We start from the raw sequence: 13,337 nt of genomic DNA on the forward strand, positions 1-13,337 counted from the left end.
ACGGAGCTCACAATCAACAGACGCGGGGTGTACAGCGGTTGGTCGGTCGGTAGGTAGCCGACAGAAGCCCACGGAGGGAGGAAGACATCACCTTAACGGTAAGATAACGGTCGCTCACGCGCTGGCTACGTCTCATCGATTAGCTTGATTAACGGTTAACTCCGTCGGTTGACATCGACGCTTTTTGCTTTCTTTTGGAGCCGTAACCTCTTGCTAGTAGTTTTGCGGAGTTAGTGTGACAACATAATACACATGGTTCAGAAAATATTTATAATTCAGCTTAAATTGAACATTGAAAACGGTTAAATTTGGAGATCTAACTAGCTAACTGCCCCGGAGCCCAGCTATCAGTCGCCTTTCCCCGGGTCTTAGCGACACCGCTGAATGAATGATAGCGGCAATGTGAGAAGAACCAGTTAATCTTTTTTTAATACATTTTTGTATACAATCGTGTTAAGTTAGATTAAGACATCGTCCAGTATTCTGAAAAGTATTTTTAGAGTAACACCTCTCTTTCTTGTGTGTGTGTTTGACTGTGAAAATGTGAGTTGAGCGGCGATTAAAGTTGCCTGTTCCTTCAACACGGAAAGTCCCTCTCTGGTAACAGAAATACGACTCAGTTTATGTCAGTGCCCCTGCTGTTATTCTTTCCAAACCGACTACCGCTGTACGCATGCAGCTGACAGCACGGTGAAGTCCCGGAGCAGGAGGTCCGCTGCCTGCCCTGGTGTGTAAAAATAGCCCGGTCTGTCAGCTTAGCCTGGGTCACGGTAATGCGACACACACACGGACACGGTTCCTTTCGGTTTTCTGCACTTAAGAAAGAGAGTCCCATCCCGAAAGAGAATCGCACAAGCACCGTTATTGGTCTTTCCCGTTATGTGGGTCAACAGGATGCCGCAAAGTTGTGCATGAAGATGACACCTGTTTGTTTTATCTACCGATCGCATCTTCCGTTTGAAGGTCTGACACAGTGGAGATGCTATTAGTTTTACACTGATCCATAAAGAGTTGTGAGGCTTAATTTTTTTCTTGAATTAGTCCTACAGCAGCACTTTTTTTTCCCCACCTCAGCTGCAGAGCGACGCAGCTGTCGCACCCACAAGTCACTTTGGTTAAAGGACTGCTGTGGCTGCCCAGGTGCAGGGGACTCAGGGGACAATGTAACCTAAATTTCACATGTGCAGCCTACTTTCTGGTCTGCACTTGTCTGCAAGTGGAGGGTGAAATAATTTGTGCCCTGTTTGATTTGACTGAGATATGCGGCACTAAGGATAAGATAAAACCTACCCAGGATGGAAGGACCTTGTTTGCAAATGCACATGGTGCAGGTACAAGATATGCTTGCAAAAATATATTAAAAATGTGGTAAGTAAAAAGTCAAAATAACCTAGGAGGCAAAACGAAAGCAGCCCAATTACAGGCTCGGGGGCAAAGCCTGTAGAGATTATGGATAAACACAACGCCGAAGGCTCTGAGTTTGCTTCAAAATTCTCAATTATTATCTTAAACCAGAGAGACCTGCTCTCTCGTTTTTTGTCTCTCACTGAATCATTTCCTAATGAGCTCTGAGCTGAGGGAGGAAAACATGAGATCCCCTTTTTAATTCAGCTTCAGCCTTAGAGACAAAACCCAAACTGCTTTCTGTGGCCATTGGCTGAGATGAGTTCTATATTTTGTTTTGTGTTCAAGACATTGAAGGCAGCACATAAAAAAGAAAGCAGAGCAGAATGTCCTCAGAGGAAGGGCAGGGTATTAAACCGAAGCTCACAAGGTACAATGGTAGACCTGAGGTTTAAACGAGCCACTGATGATTTCATCCTTGGTATTTAAAGATTGACTTTTCAGTGGTCTTAATTACAAACAGGATTCTTCATGGTTTAAGCACTTAATATAACTGGGGTTAGCTGACAATGGCCATCTAAAGTAGCTTTTGGATACTTTCCCTGAGGCTTGCCTGTGTGTCAGTGTAGATGAGCCAGGCAGCTTTTGGCTGCAGAAGAAAGGTGTCCTGGTGAGTAGGTGGCACTGAGGCTGGAGGCTTCAGGGAGAGCAGCAGATGGATGATGATGTAGCGGGTACTGGCGCTCCCTGCCTCCCGCCACCATCCGTCACGCGCTAATGATCGTGTCACACCTTCTCCCCGGGCGGCCGGCCGCTTCTGCAGCGCTCAGCTCAAAAACTGGTAGCTCCACTCAAATCCCCTCTTCACGGCCGTCGGCTGAAAAGCCCGGAGACAGACTGCGCTGCAAGCCTCTCTATCACTAATTCTTCACTTCTCCCGCTCTCCATTGCTTTCCCTCACCCCTCTTCACCTTTAAAGTCCCTGCAGACTGTTCCCTCATCCCTCTTCATCCCCTGCATCCCTCGCTTCCCATTCATCTTGTTTTCTCTGTAGTGCATCTGCTCCACATCGTTCTTTTCCTCCTCTGTGCGCTTATGTCATGCCCCTGTTCTCTGGTATCGCTCTAAATCCACTGCTCTTATGAGACAGTTCAACACCAGCAGGCTTTCTCATGTTTTAAACACAATTTTCTTATATTCTTATGATTAAAGGAAATGTGTTTCTTTACTCTGCCCTCCCCTCTGTGAGGTCTGAGGTCAGGGTCATTTACAGCGCAACACACATGGAGCCCGTCTGTTTTGGTAAAAGACACCTCAGCAAGATCTCACCAACAGCACATCAGGGAGTCTCGCAAGTCATTATGTCCTGTAGAGTGTTTAAATGTCTGCTTTTTTCTTCCTTAGGCAGTATGCAGAAGCCCACTAAGCTGAGATAGTGACGCAGATTGGCTGCACTTGTGCAGATTATTTTCTTTATTAACCAGTTATTCATCCTGTTCGTAGCATGTGAGAAAATATCGAAAAATTTGGCCCAGAGGGGAAATTTCTAATTGGTATTTTTGTAGAACAACAGTCCAAAATGCAAGGATTTAGCATTTTTGGTTGACTCGTAACAATTAGGGATCGAGTATCCGATTCATTTCCTGTCTATAGATGAATGGACTCATTTTTACACCTCTAATCTTTCTATAATCCTTCAGCATAAGGAACATTTCTGGTTATCGCACCATTACATGGTATTATTTCACACTTTGTATCTACACAACAGTATGTTTAAAATGTATTGTTATTATAAAAATAATAATGTATCACATGGTTTCCAATATGATATTTCCATAAAATTTCGGACCAACACATGCAGGGGTTTTAAGACGCCGCTCAACCGCACTAAAAATATTTTTCCTGGGTGGAATCGCTGCTGTCATGTATTGTGTTTCATTGAGGCGGTATGGGAAGTAAACACCACTTTGGTTGCACTTGGACTGACAGGGCCCTTTTTTTTTAACTGCTATTATCTCCAGTCGGGTGTTAAATAACCATGTTATGGGACTCAGCGTCCTCTGAGCTCGTTATTCTGTCCCAGGTGTTACAGGAATAAGTGTCCCCTTGAGCTCCGTTGCAGCAGAATGCGTCCCCGCTGAATGCAGTTGGCCCTTTGGAAAAAAGATGGTGGAATGCCACTTCCTCTTGTCTGTGTGTCGGTGTATGTCGACGTCTTTGGTCTCGGCTCTGTTCTCACCACCGGGATCAGAGACTCAGCTTGGCATTCTGGGAATATCAGTGCTGGCGGATCGGATGATACTCTCCACAGCTGCTGTTTCTAAGAAAAGCTTGAGGACACACACACAGACAACACATGCATCCACACGAGATACACACATGTAAATACACATGCAAATTCCAGGTCCAAGCACAGGCTATATGTTATCGTCACACATGCGCATGCACACTTACAGTAATGCACTTACAGCAGCAATTAACTGTCAAGCCAGGAAGGCATTTGGGAAGCACATACACAGGCACACAAGCCGAGCTACTTGATGTCATTTCCAGCAGCTATGCTTTTATGCTCTGGCAACTGTTTGATATGAGTGTGTCTGTGTCTGTGTCTGTGTGTGTGTGTGTGTGAAACAATATAACAGTGTTTCTGTTGTACAATGACCATGAACACTGTTTTCTCTCCTGTGTTTTTCCATCACTTCAGGCTATTTTGTGTTGACCAGTAAAGAGCCGGCAGAGAGAAGAACAGTGGAGAAAGCGAGCACGGGCGGAGAGGATAATTGCATTTCTGGCTGCCCCGTGGGAACATGGGATATATGACCTCATCATTCACCTGTGAGGCTCTCCAGTAAACAACTCCAAATAGGTAGGAATCGTGTACACAAACACACACAGAGGCAGATTCAAATGCAAATTATACAGCAGTTAAATGTACAGATGCAGACATTATTTGGGTAAACACACGCACAGCATCATGTTCGTGTTTTGTGTCGTTCAGAAGGATGACTGAAGTCGCTGTGAAAAGCTCGGATGTCCTCCTAAAACCCTGTGATGAGACGTCATGTGACATCTTCAGCAGCAGCCCCCCCCCTTCACCATGTCTGTCCCCCTGCAATCAGAAGGAGGAAGAGGAGTGTCAATATGACAGGAAGAAGGTGGAGCAGCAGGTGAGTGATACTAGATAAAGCTACATCTATGAACCACATTAACAATTTACCACATTCAAATATGTACCCAACACCCACAACACCTCCCCTCACGTGCTCCCCTTATGACAAATTGTGTCCTCACTCGCAGAAACTCTGTGACCAGGTGCAACCAAAGAAAAAACTTACGGTAAGCTAAAATAATTCAGCCTCTCATTATTCATTCTCGCTGAAATATCGATTGCATTACACTCTTATGAATTTATAATATGGCTGGTTTGTGTGCGTGTTCCAGGCCAAAGGAAAGTTAGTGCGGAGTATGGCTGTCTGCGAGGAGTCCCCACCATTTGAAGAAACCAAGGTAACACACGCACACACGCATCGAGATCATCATCCACCTCCTCATCATCACCACTCTCAAATTACTCTTTTATTTTCTCCCCTCTCAGACATCTCCGGACGCAAACATCTCATCTAGCTGCCATGACAACGAGAGAACTTCCTGTAAGGAGGAAGAACAGGAGAAGAGCACAGATCCAAAGAAACATTCACTGTCCAAAGGTGTGTGTGTGTATGTGTGTGAGATTGATATCTCATAAAAGAGAGACAACAGCAAGCAAATAAAATGTAATAAAATTGGATTCAGTGCCACTATTTAGATGTCGCTCTCTCGGGATGTTAAATATTGCAGTGGGCTTTTTGTGTATTTATCTTTATTGTCTCGTAACACATCCCGCCTGCCTGCTTGTGTCGCTCTCAGAGTCCAGCGTGGAGTACACCGACTCCACCGGCATAGACCTGCACCAGTTTATCATCGACACCCTCAACAGCAACCCCAGAGACCGCATGACGCTGCTTAAACTGGAGCAGGACATGATCGACTTCATCACCAGCAATAGGTGTGTGTGTATGTGTATGTGTGTGTGTGTGAAGAAGAGTACATAACCTTGAGTCTCTGTCCTGGAGAAAAATAAACTAGCATGCACGCTAAATCCAATTAAAGTCTGAACACAGTTTTATGCTAATTCAAGATATGTTTCCAGCTCATATCTTATAATTCTGTCCATACAGCTTATTTAGCGTACCAATCAATATATTGAGTCAGTTCTGTTAGCGTGGGTGTGTTCGAGCCACCAGGGATGAAACTGGACTTGCGCCAAAAAATACAACCAGTCTCAATCTGCCTCTTTCTATCGCCTTCTGTCCTCTCTCTCTCTCTCTCGCTCCCTTTTTGTCTCTTTCTCCTCCCACTTTCGTTTGCCGCACCCTCGTATACCTGTTTCTCCCTCTTCCTACCGCCCCTCTCTCCCCACTTCATTCCTTGTTTCTTTCCCTCTCTCAGCTCCTTTAAGAAGTTCCCTCACATGTCGTCCTACCATCGTATGCTGGTCCATCGGGTGGCGGCCTACTTTGGCATGGAGCACAATGTAGACCAGACAGGCAAGTCTGTCATCATCAACAGGACCAGCAACACACGCATGTAAGTGTTCATGACTCGAGTAAGTGCTTGTAAATGTTGCATTTTTGTGTTTTATTTTGTAGTAACAGAAGATTCTCTATTCTACTTTTATAGACCAGAGCGGAGTTTTCAGGATCAGGTGCAGGACAAAGCAGAAGATATCCACCAGTGGAAGATTATTTTAAAGAGGGAGAACAGCTCAGATGACCAGGTCCGTCTGACTTCCTGTCTCTATAGCTGCCTGTCTCTGTGGAGTCTCCTCTATAATTGACATTGATCGTATCCTATCAGCGTTTCGACCTGTTCTTGTTTCCCTCCCAACAGGTCCGACTTCACCCCTTACGGGAGAAGCAAAGCAAGTCAATGGAGGAGAGAGAGGAGGAGTACCAAAGAGTACGAGACCGAATCTTCAAACAAGAGGTGAGACAAGGAGAGAGAGAAGACAGACAGATATGACTTAGAGACATAAAGGAAGCTAACTTATTTCTCTGCTGGACTTTCACAGCCACCCTGCACCCAGGAGAACAGCCATGCAGAAACCAGGTAACCTTGCCTGCAGTATATTCTCTCCATGTGCCTTTTCAGCTTATTATATTTAGATGAGAACATTAATATATGTCTGTGTGCATGTGTGTGTGTGCAGGGCTGTGGAGGAGTACAATCCATATGCAGAGACCCAGAGGAGAAGGCAGCTCTTCAGGTAGAGCTCTGTCTGCACGGATGCAAAGTCATTTATCATCTTAATCCGGTCAGCCTGGCTGCAACAGAGCTGTTCAGAGTCTGCTGCAGAAACAAAACGAGGACCTAGATTTCTTTATGCTTTTGTTACCGAGTTAAAGATTTTTGAAAATCTTCTGCATCTAAAAGGAAATTACTAATAATTCAATTCTTTTCAAAAGGTATATTTTGCTAAGTGAAAAATGATCAAATATTTGGACAATAAAAATGTGTGTTCTTGAATGCAGCACGAACCATTCAGCCCTTCAAATGTGCAGCATATCAGCCACTTTCCTGTTCTCTTAAATGACGTGCCTCTCATGCATTAATAAGGTCGTAGGATAATTCTGGATGTGCCTCACAGGGGGAGCCGCGACAACTCAGGCTCCAGCTGGACAGGCAGCAGCAGGCAGAGCAGCACTGAGACTGACTGTCGCTACAGCAACGACCCCCGACCTTGGAGCAGCACGGACTCTGATTCCTCCTACCAGTGGACAAGTCCCGCTCCGAAACCTCGCCAACCTGCCAACCCCGGCTGGGACACGCGTGGTTCAGGTGCGTCTTCTCACAAGCTTGCGTCATGTACTCTTTTCAACACGTCTTGGTCACACCTCAAAGGTGTAAATTCAGTCAGCGAGGGTGAGACACTTCACTCCTGTCTACCTGTGTGCAAGCAAACTTATTCACAGATTTCATCACCACGCCACACATGGGAAATATCGCTGTTTATAAATGATGCCTGTTCTTTATTCAGCAACATCTAATTAACAAAAAGCAGTGCAAGTTCTTCTGGTGTGAAAATTGAACTCGGTCCCTGAACCTTCGCGCCTTAGCTGTAAATTTTCACACAACACCTCCAGTCGTCCTCGCATATTCAGGAAGAAAACACGTCATTGCAGAGAGTGAACTAAAGGGGCTGCAAGAGTAGAGTGAGTGAGTTCTCAGCACAGGGAGGGGGTGAATGTTTAGATTTTTATCAGATTTAGTTGGTGAAAAGTTATTTTTTTGTGGCAAAATAATAAAACTTTTCCTCTTTTTTTCTCATCTTCTCTCCCTCTTTCTCTCTACAGGCTCCATCTCTCTCTTCAGACTACCACCCACTCTTCCCCACCCTCCTTCTCCTCCCAACATAGAGGAGCCCGCTGCCTACATCATGGAGAACGGGATCCCGCCTGGAAGCATATTAATGAACCCACATACTGGTACATAACACACACACACACACACACACACACACACATTGCAGTAAGATTACATACACAACACATACACATTTGTACTCAACCTTTTTTACCTCTCAGGGCAGCCTTTCCTGAACCCTGATGGGACCCCTGCCGTGTACAACCCTCCGGAAAGTCAGCAGCCAATCAGGAGCCAGATGCAGCTGCAAAGCTCTCCCACTCAGCAGCAGGTAGCCCACACGCACACAAACACACACACACACACACAGCAGAAAGATATGCTCAGACTGACATACACACATGTCTCTGTTTGTGTCTTTATCTCTGTCTCCATATGTCTCTCAGGTGGTTCAGTATTCGTCTGTGTCTTACACGGCTCCGCAGATGTTGCCTGTCCCTCCCTCACAGCCATACTCCACAGTATGTATCCCTGTACAGTCCTACAGCTGCTGTACATGTGTGTGTGTTTACAGTGTACATGTGTTTTATTTATGCCCAAGTACATGCTGACCTCCTCTCTTTTGACCAACAGATGGAAGATTTCTCCTCGCAATTCGCTCATATGAGCTGTCAGTCAACAGGTGAAGCCCCGCCTCTCTACCCTTCGAATCCGGGTTACATCTATGCAGCTCCTCCCCCTCCTCCTCCCCCTCCAAACCCCCAAAGCTACTGCCAACCCACAACTCAGGTACAGATACACAAGAACATTAATCACTTTATTGCAGTATAAGATGTATTACATTTAAAATTAAGTAACTATACCTTATAATTGAGTAATATTATTTAACTTAATTTATCTGTTTAAAGAAAAAGTTAAACCTAATAAATAGTAAGAATAAAGCTAATATTTTATTTTCCTGCAGGTGCCTGTGTATTACTACAGCCAGTACCCTACCTCAGCTCAGCACCCATGCAAGCCTGTCTCACCCAGCCAGCACATGCACAGCCAAGCAGCGCAACCAACAGGTACATTCCACCTGTGTGTGCGCGCGAGTGTGTGTGTGTGTGTGTGTGAGAGAGAGAGAGAGACAGAGACCGTGGCAGTAGAGGAGGGGGCCGTTACACTGTCAGAGATGTAGTCTGAGGGTCTCACAGTGAACCGGTCTCTTTTCCTGCTGCTTCTATTCAACGGAACGACAAAGATCAACAAGACCGTCTTCTATTACAATTGAAAGTATCTTGACGAGCGGTGTATCCAAAACAGCTGCAAACAATTTGTCATTACTTTCTAGGCATCAGAGACCGTTGAAAAAAGTAAAGTAATCACACGCAAACAGAAACGAAGAATTAAGTGTTGCTATGCCTGAGCAGTGTTTTTTGATGTGCTCTGTAAAATGTTGACAAATTAGATTGAAGTGTAAATGCTGAAATTATTATTAAAAAATTAATAAAAACCTTAAAATTATCCAAGTTCTCACACGGACAGATAAAAAATATTCTGTGTCCAATAGAGATACTGCATTGACCAAAACAGTAAAGTTGCGATGTTCGGTCACATTATATAATTAACACAATTTATGAACAATCAAGACAATATTTTTGTGTAAATATTTTTTTTTATGAATTTTTAAATGATTTTTTATCAACAAATCACTTGCTGTGATATTTTCCCTCTCTCTTTTAACCACTGTTTTATCTGTATACGCTTATTTCTTCTTAAATAATTCTTAAACTTTCTTTCTTTCTTGCGGCTATTTAATTATAGTCAGCTTTTTTCTAAACAAATTGTAACAATAACCTTATCGCTTGCGTGTGTGTGTGTGTGTGTGTGTTTGCAGCCGGTTACGCTCCTGCTGCGGGGGTGCAGCAGTCCTCACACACCCAGGCTCAGGCTGTGCTGGGGACCTACTCACCGATGGCCTCTCATCAGCGTAGCATGGTTCAGGTAAAAAAAAACAACAAGCACCCAAAGGTGTCTTTGTGCATCAGCGTACAACGACTCGGCCCCCAACAGAAGCGTTTTAGTTCAGAAAGTGCTGTCGATGGCGAATTCTTCACTCTAACTTTCCTCTATTTTCTCTCTGCAGGGAGGCGTTTCAGTGTCCTACCCCCAAAGTAAAGTTGTGGCTGCAGTCGGTGGAGAGGCGGGTTATTGCTGCGTGGTGCCCCCACCCTCCCACCACGGCAGCTGCCATCCTCCCAGCTGCACCAACCTCAGCGCCCCGGCCTGGAGCGCACAGTACTGATGGTGCCTCGACGGACAGGGAGCGTTGAAACTTTTAGTTCCTGAGTGAACTCGCACACACACATATATACACATACTTTAACACAAACACCTTTTTTTACACTCCCTCTTCACCTACACCCGCCTTCTTCCTGATGATGCCCGCAGGGTACGTCGTTAACGCTCTTAACAAGCATGTCCACACACACACAAACACGCACTTACACCCACGCACATACACAAATGTACCACTGTACCAAAGCTTAATAGTATATATCAGAGCTGCTGTATTGAATGCATAATTTATACACACAAATGGAGTTTTATATTGATATTAAATTATATATATTGTGTTTTAAGGAAATGCACTGTGTGAATAGAATAAAGTGCTGTGGCTGGATTGATGATGTCACATTTCTATATCATCCTGGCTCTTTGTTTCTTCGAATGCTGCTGATGATGGTTATGCAAGTGGCTGCAGGCGTGGTGCCATACATACACATGCACACGGTGTAATAAAGTACATTATATAGAGGATGTAGTTTCTGGTACAACAGTAGAACAGTCATGATGAGTGCGCTGTGGAGAAGCAGACACGGGTTGTTAACCCACCACTGAGATCATAAATGTCGTTGCCTTAATGTGGGAATAACTGTTTAACAAGCAAGTGAAAGATTTTCCATCAACATGGTCGATCACTGATATTGAGGGAGCCTCATGATGGGACTCTCACAGTGGGAGTCTTCATTCAATCGATCGAGAAGACGAGCAGTAACATTCAGGTTTCACACTTATATAATCAAGTCGTTGTGGAAAATTGTTGCAAATTACATAAAAGACGGACACCATTGTGAGGTATACGATTATCACATCGCTGATGGTTTATTATCACTGTGAGGCTTCAGCTCCCCCTGGTGGTCAAACACTCTCAGTACACAATCCTCACATCCTACAGCACTCTTTCTATCAAAGGCTGCAGCTAACAATTTTTTCAAATACTGATCAATCTGTTTGATATTTATTTTCACAATGAATGGATTCATCTTCAAAATGTCCCAACTGATATTTTTGTCTAAAAAACTGCACAGAACACCCAAATTTATTGTTCAATATCAAAGAAGATAAAGCAGATGTGGCAGGTATTTAAATCTCTAGCAAATCTTTAATTGAATATTGAGACTTCTGCAAATTAATCTCAAATTGACCGCCTTATAAACACCTTAAATCCATTCCTGTCCATGGAAAATGGTGCATTCAATAGACCTTTTGCCGAGCAAATGTTTCGACTCTTTTCCTCTATATTTTCCCTTTTTGTTTAATTTCTGCTTTGATTATGTCTGATTACTTTGTAACTATCTTTCGCAGCAGGCATTGCTGATAATATTAACGTCGGCTCTGTTCTATTCCCAGTGAGTAATTCAGTGGCGCAGCGAGCCAGCATGAACAATACCAGCACATTGTAACTGAAGCAGCTAAATGGAACTCGGCCATCATATATTTTATTGTTTACACCTGTGTTTTACAACTGCGGCATCCAAGAATGTCTACCCAAATAACCAGATCAATATGCAACTGAACTCCACTCAAAACACACAAGTCATTACATTATAGACAACGTTCAGCTCATGTTTGAGTCTTCAGGCAGCCGACATTTTACACTGATGTGATACTAATTTCACTGTCCTGGAGGAAATATGACAATGTGTGTTATTGTTCAGTTGCTCAGAACTAAATCTGATTCATTTTCTCACTGTTTAATTCTATGAAGCGTATCTGTTAATCATACAAGGCTTTAAAGTTAAATCAAGAGCTCATAACTGCGGTACGGAACGTAAAACGTATGAAGAAAAACACGTACACACACACACACACACGAGCAGCAGAGCAGGTTCCATGATCTTTAATAAAAGGCACATGTACAGCCATAGTGAGATGAGTGAGTCCACTGGCATCGAGACGAAGCATTAAAACACAGAAATACAGGAAGTAGAGGTCAGGAGGAGAGAGATCTATCTGCTTTACAGTAGAGTCTACACAAGTAACATCTTCTCGTTCAAGTAAGTCTAACACTAACATGTCACCGTGGTAAGGTTAAACCCCCCTGTTCCCACCCCGGACACACACACACACACACACACACACACACACTGATCATCCAATAAAGTCTTCAGAGGAACGCTGAGTTCCGAGCAGATGAAGAAGTCCAGATCTCCCTTTAGAATAACAGTTTGGGTCGCATCCCCCTTCTCTGCTGCTGCCGTTGTTGTTCAGTCTTCTTGATCAGCAGAGAGAAAAAAAATCAGCTTCATCTACACACAGTTCACACTCCTTATACTCTGCACAGAGACCCAAAACCCGCCCAGTAGTCATATACTGGAATAAAACCCAGCCCAGGTTTTCTGTGTCAGATATATTGCGGGAATCTGGTTAAAGAAAACTACCAAAATAAAAGCCTTTATTTTGGGGGAAAAAAGGATCAAAGCTGGTGATTTTTTTTAAAGATATTTTGAAGTGCAGGAAATTTGTTATAATTAAATTTATGTCAAAAAACATATGAGGGCAAAACAATGAAAATGTGGGAGATAATACAAGTTCAGCTCGGGCGATAACAGTTTTGACGTCTATACCGACAACTGTATTTGGGGACCAATCTAAAAATACAAACAAGATTGCTATTTTTATTTTAATTTGACCATTATGGTCAATGGGCAGACTTTTAACAGTTAAAATATTGATGTGTGAGAGCTCCCTTGCGTACACATTTTATTGGTGACAGTTTCAACAATACAGACAATTTATGTGCTACAATTTCTTGTTTATAAAGGCCCAATATGCCGTCATATTTCAACAGATATAGCTGCAATACCCTACTCTAACTCTAATTACTACCTTAAAATAATCAAAATTAAATAAGAAAAGTTTTTGGGGAAAATCACGATATATGATATATAATAAAAGTTAGCCACTGACAAACAGTGAACCTGGGCCTTCTTGGGCCCCTGAAGGTCTGCTGGTCATTCAGCCTTGCTCGCCGTGTCCTCCCGGATTGTACTGCTTTTCATAAAGGACCGTGTTCACAAGAATCTCAGTCATGATCTGTTGACACACACGCACACACACAAAGGTAGCCACTCACACACCTAAAACCATACTTAAAGGGAAAATAAAGTTCACAGGTACTTAAATATTCAGGGTTAAGAGAAATAAAATAGTTATTAGTGTTAAAGGTTAAATATAACCACAGCTGGAGAAAAGGTAAAGTAACTAAACTCTGCATGCAGCCAAGGCCGTCTCTCCTCTGGGTCAAGGTCAAAGGGGGTCACTGG

At 43.5% G+C, this 13,337-nt stretch overlaps 1 protein-coding gene across 1 annotated transcript; it reads left to right on the forward strand.

The window, feature by feature from the left end:
- arpp21 (cAMP-regulated phosphoprotein, 21) lies at positions 1-10,431 on the forward strand. Its single transcript, XM_069682144.1, has 20 exons — positions 1-98; positions 4,049-4,210; positions 4,343-4,511; positions 4,642-4,680; positions 4,786-4,851; positions 4,940-5,051; positions 5,251-5,389; positions 5,833-5,970; positions 6,064-6,160; positions 6,274-6,369; positions 6,455-6,492; positions 6,593-6,649; positions 7,031-7,221; positions 7,737-7,868; positions 7,968-8,077; positions 8,193-8,267; positions 8,380-8,535; positions 8,711-8,813; positions 9,626-9,732; positions 9,875-10,431. The coding sequence occupies exons 3-20, from the start codon at positions 4,347-4,349 to the stop codon at positions 10,031-10,033; spliced, it is 1,980 nt and encodes a 659-aa protein (XP_069538245.1). The 5' UTR covers positions 1-98; positions 4,049-4,210; positions 4,343-4,346; the 3' UTR covers positions 10,034-10,431.
- The last annotated feature ends 2,906 nt before the right edge of the window (positions 10,432-13,337 follow it).

The sequence above is a fragment of the Semicossyphus pulcher genome, unplaced genomic scaffold (genome assembly GCF_022749685.1).
Source record: "Semicossyphus pulcher isolate SPU_LCO1_2020_fin unplaced genomic scaffold, fSemPul1.0.p SCAF_5, whole genome shotgun sequence".
Taxonomy (NCBI): Eukaryota; Metazoa; Chordata; class Actinopteri; order Labriformes; family Labridae; genus Semicossyphus; species Semicossyphus pulcher.

What these genes read in the sequence shown, in the direction of transcription:
- arpp21 (XM_069682144.1), top strand. Translation starts at nt 4,347, where the DNA reads ATGACTGAAGTCGCTGTGAAAAGCTCGGATGTCCTCCTAAAACCCTGT. An exon ending in CACCATTTGAAGAAACCAAG is followed by an intron (nt 4,852 to 4,939) that starts GTAACACACGCA and finishes CTCCCCTCTCAG; the next exon opens with ACATCTCCGGACGCAAACAT. An exon ending in GACTTCATCACCAGCAATAG is followed by an intron (nt 5,390 to 5,832) that starts GTGTGTGTGTAT and finishes TCCCTCTCTCAG; the next exon opens with CTCCTTTAAGAAGTTCCCTC.